General features: G+C 49.5%; 1 protein-coding gene across 1 annotated transcript in view; it reads left to right on the forward strand.

The window, feature by feature from the left end:
• LOC102008228 (chemokine XC receptor 1-like) overlaps window positions 1–2277 on the forward strand; it is a 14144-nt gene extending 11867 nt beyond the window's left edge. Inside the window, exon 3 of the mRNA XM_013513345.1 lies at window positions 2179–2277. Coding sequence (XP_013368799.1) covers window positions 2179–2277 — 99 coding nt within the window. The remainder of the gene's footprint in view (window positions 1–2178) is intronic.

Genomic DNA, 2277 nt, shown 5'->3' on the forward strand with positions numbered 1-2277 from the left:
TCACCCAGTTGCTTGCGAATAAGCTTTGTGGAGCAAATAAGCTTTCCTGAGCCCCTCCTCCAGGTCCAGCACCCCAAACCTTGCCCAGTTGCTTGCAAATAAGCATTTGGGAAACCTGCCTGCGATGGGGCAGAGAGGCCCACAGACACGGAAATTCCAGCAGAGACCCCTCAGTACAGTGTTGGAGAGGCTCATGGCATTTGAACCCAGACCGAACTCCCCCAGTCAAAAACTGTTTCTTTACCACTGGGACCCAGGACCCTTTGGAGCCTCAGTTTCCTCATGTGACAACTATAGAGACTCACAAATTCCCTAGGATGGATATGATCATCGTGTATATCTAAACTGTACCAATAAACTTCATTTAAAAAAAACTATTTTGACTCCCCCGACCCTGGGCTGTGCGTGAGAATGCATGCTCCATTTGTAAGCCATTCTGTCCTACATGAATATGAATCACCACGCAATCATTTAATACAAAACAGGCAGGCGTCTGGATTCTATGCACAAGTAAAGATCAGCTTGTTCTCACTTACTTCCGGTGGCTTGTCTCAATTTGAGCTGCTGTGACTGGGCACCTGACACTCCGGCCACAGCCTGGGCTGTGTCTCCCTTTCTCCCCCCAAGAGCATGATGGTTCTTGAAAGTTCTCTGCTTCCGGAGGGTCTGGGTTAGGACTCGGGGCTGGAGAATGAAGTGCAGAACACAGCCTCGTGTAGGTCAGGCAGGCGGAATCAGGGGCTGCCCTGAGGCCTTAGGTGAAACTGCCCAGGAGGCCAGAGGTGTCTTGCAGCCTTTGTGACTCTGTGTTCTGGCCCCGTCTGTCCCTGGATTGACACTCAAGTCTTCTGTGTCCAAGTCCAAGGAATTTTTTTGCCCTGAACAAGGCCCTTTCAGCAATGTCCCTAGAATGAGAAGGAATGGTAGTGTCCGCCAACCGTTTATCCCACTTTTCCATGTTGATCCTGTAGTGCTGATCCCCAAACCTCAGTCTTCTGAACAGCATTTCCCACTCCTGCCACCACAGTCGATGTTCCAGGTCTGCTCTCCTCTTTCTCGTATCTGTTTTAGTGACGGGGGTAGCTTCAGGCCCTTTGACTTCCTCAAAAGTCTTTCCATCATAGCACAGAAAATAAGAAGCACACAGAGTGGGTAAGGCCAAAGAGCTTGAGATCAACCTGGGTGCTTTTCTTTTTCTTAGAGTTTATGAGCAATTCCTGAGCAAATTTTCTCAGCTTTGCCTTAGCACTCACCCTGTCCCTTCTGCTGCTACCTGGATCACCCATAGTCACTTTTATCTCCCTCTTCTTCCCTGGTCCCTGTAGTTTCTTCTTCTCCTGCAACACTGGCTGCCTCGTGGCTCCTACATACACACACGCTGGGCACACATCGAGCTTCAGAGCCTTTGCCCCGGGTGTTCTTCTACATGTCCACAAGGGTCCGCCTCAGCCACCTCACCGTGGGGACTTCCTCGTGGCATGGCAGCCTCCATATCAGATTTCTCACATGAAAGCTCAGAGCTCCAACTGCTTTACCTCAGCTGGAAGGCACATAGTGTCACTTCTGCCTTTCTCTGATGATGGAAGCAAGACACCAGCTTCTCAGATCCAAAGACACGGGAAGTTGGACTCTCCTCTTCACGGGGAGGTCACATTGTAGGACACACAGGAGTAGAAATATTATTGTGACCATCTTTGGAAAATACAGTTCTGATTGCGTTGGTCAGTTTTTCATTACTGTGACAGCATGCCCAAGAAAAACAACAGAGGGGAAAGATTTATTTTGGCCCATGGTTTTCAGTTCATGAAAGTGCATTACTATTAGGCCTGTGACAGTGCGGAAGGGTGTGGTGGAAGAAAGCTGCTCACTTTATGGCAGACAGGAACCAGAGAAGAGGGAGCTGGGGACCAGAGACAGTTTCCAAGGTCACACTCGTCCCATCCACTCCCTCAACCAGGCTCCGCCTCCTGCTTCCACCACTCCCAGTGATGCTGTCAGAGTATGATTTCATCGATAGGTTGATTCCCTGGACGAAGTTAGAGCCCTGGAAAGCCCATCACTCTCCAAAAGCCCATCCTCAGAACATATGAACTTTTGGGGGGACATTCTGGATCTAAGCCACCACACTGAAACAGTTCACTCTTCCCACCTCACATGAGCACCAAATTTCAATTCCAGATACCATTTCTGCCTGACAAATTTGAATCCAATCATGACTTTGTGGATGAGAAGTACAGGAAGGGCTCAGCATGGCGGTTCTCACCTTGGGTGGCTTGA

The sequence above is a fragment of the Chinchilla lanigera genome, unplaced genomic scaffold, assembly GCF_000276665.1.
Source record: "Chinchilla lanigera isolate Chin_1 unplaced genomic scaffold, ChiLan1.0 scaffold00019, whole genome shotgun sequence".
Lineage (NCBI taxonomy): Eukaryota > Metazoa > Chordata > Mammalia > Rodentia > Chinchillidae > Chinchilla > Chinchilla lanigera.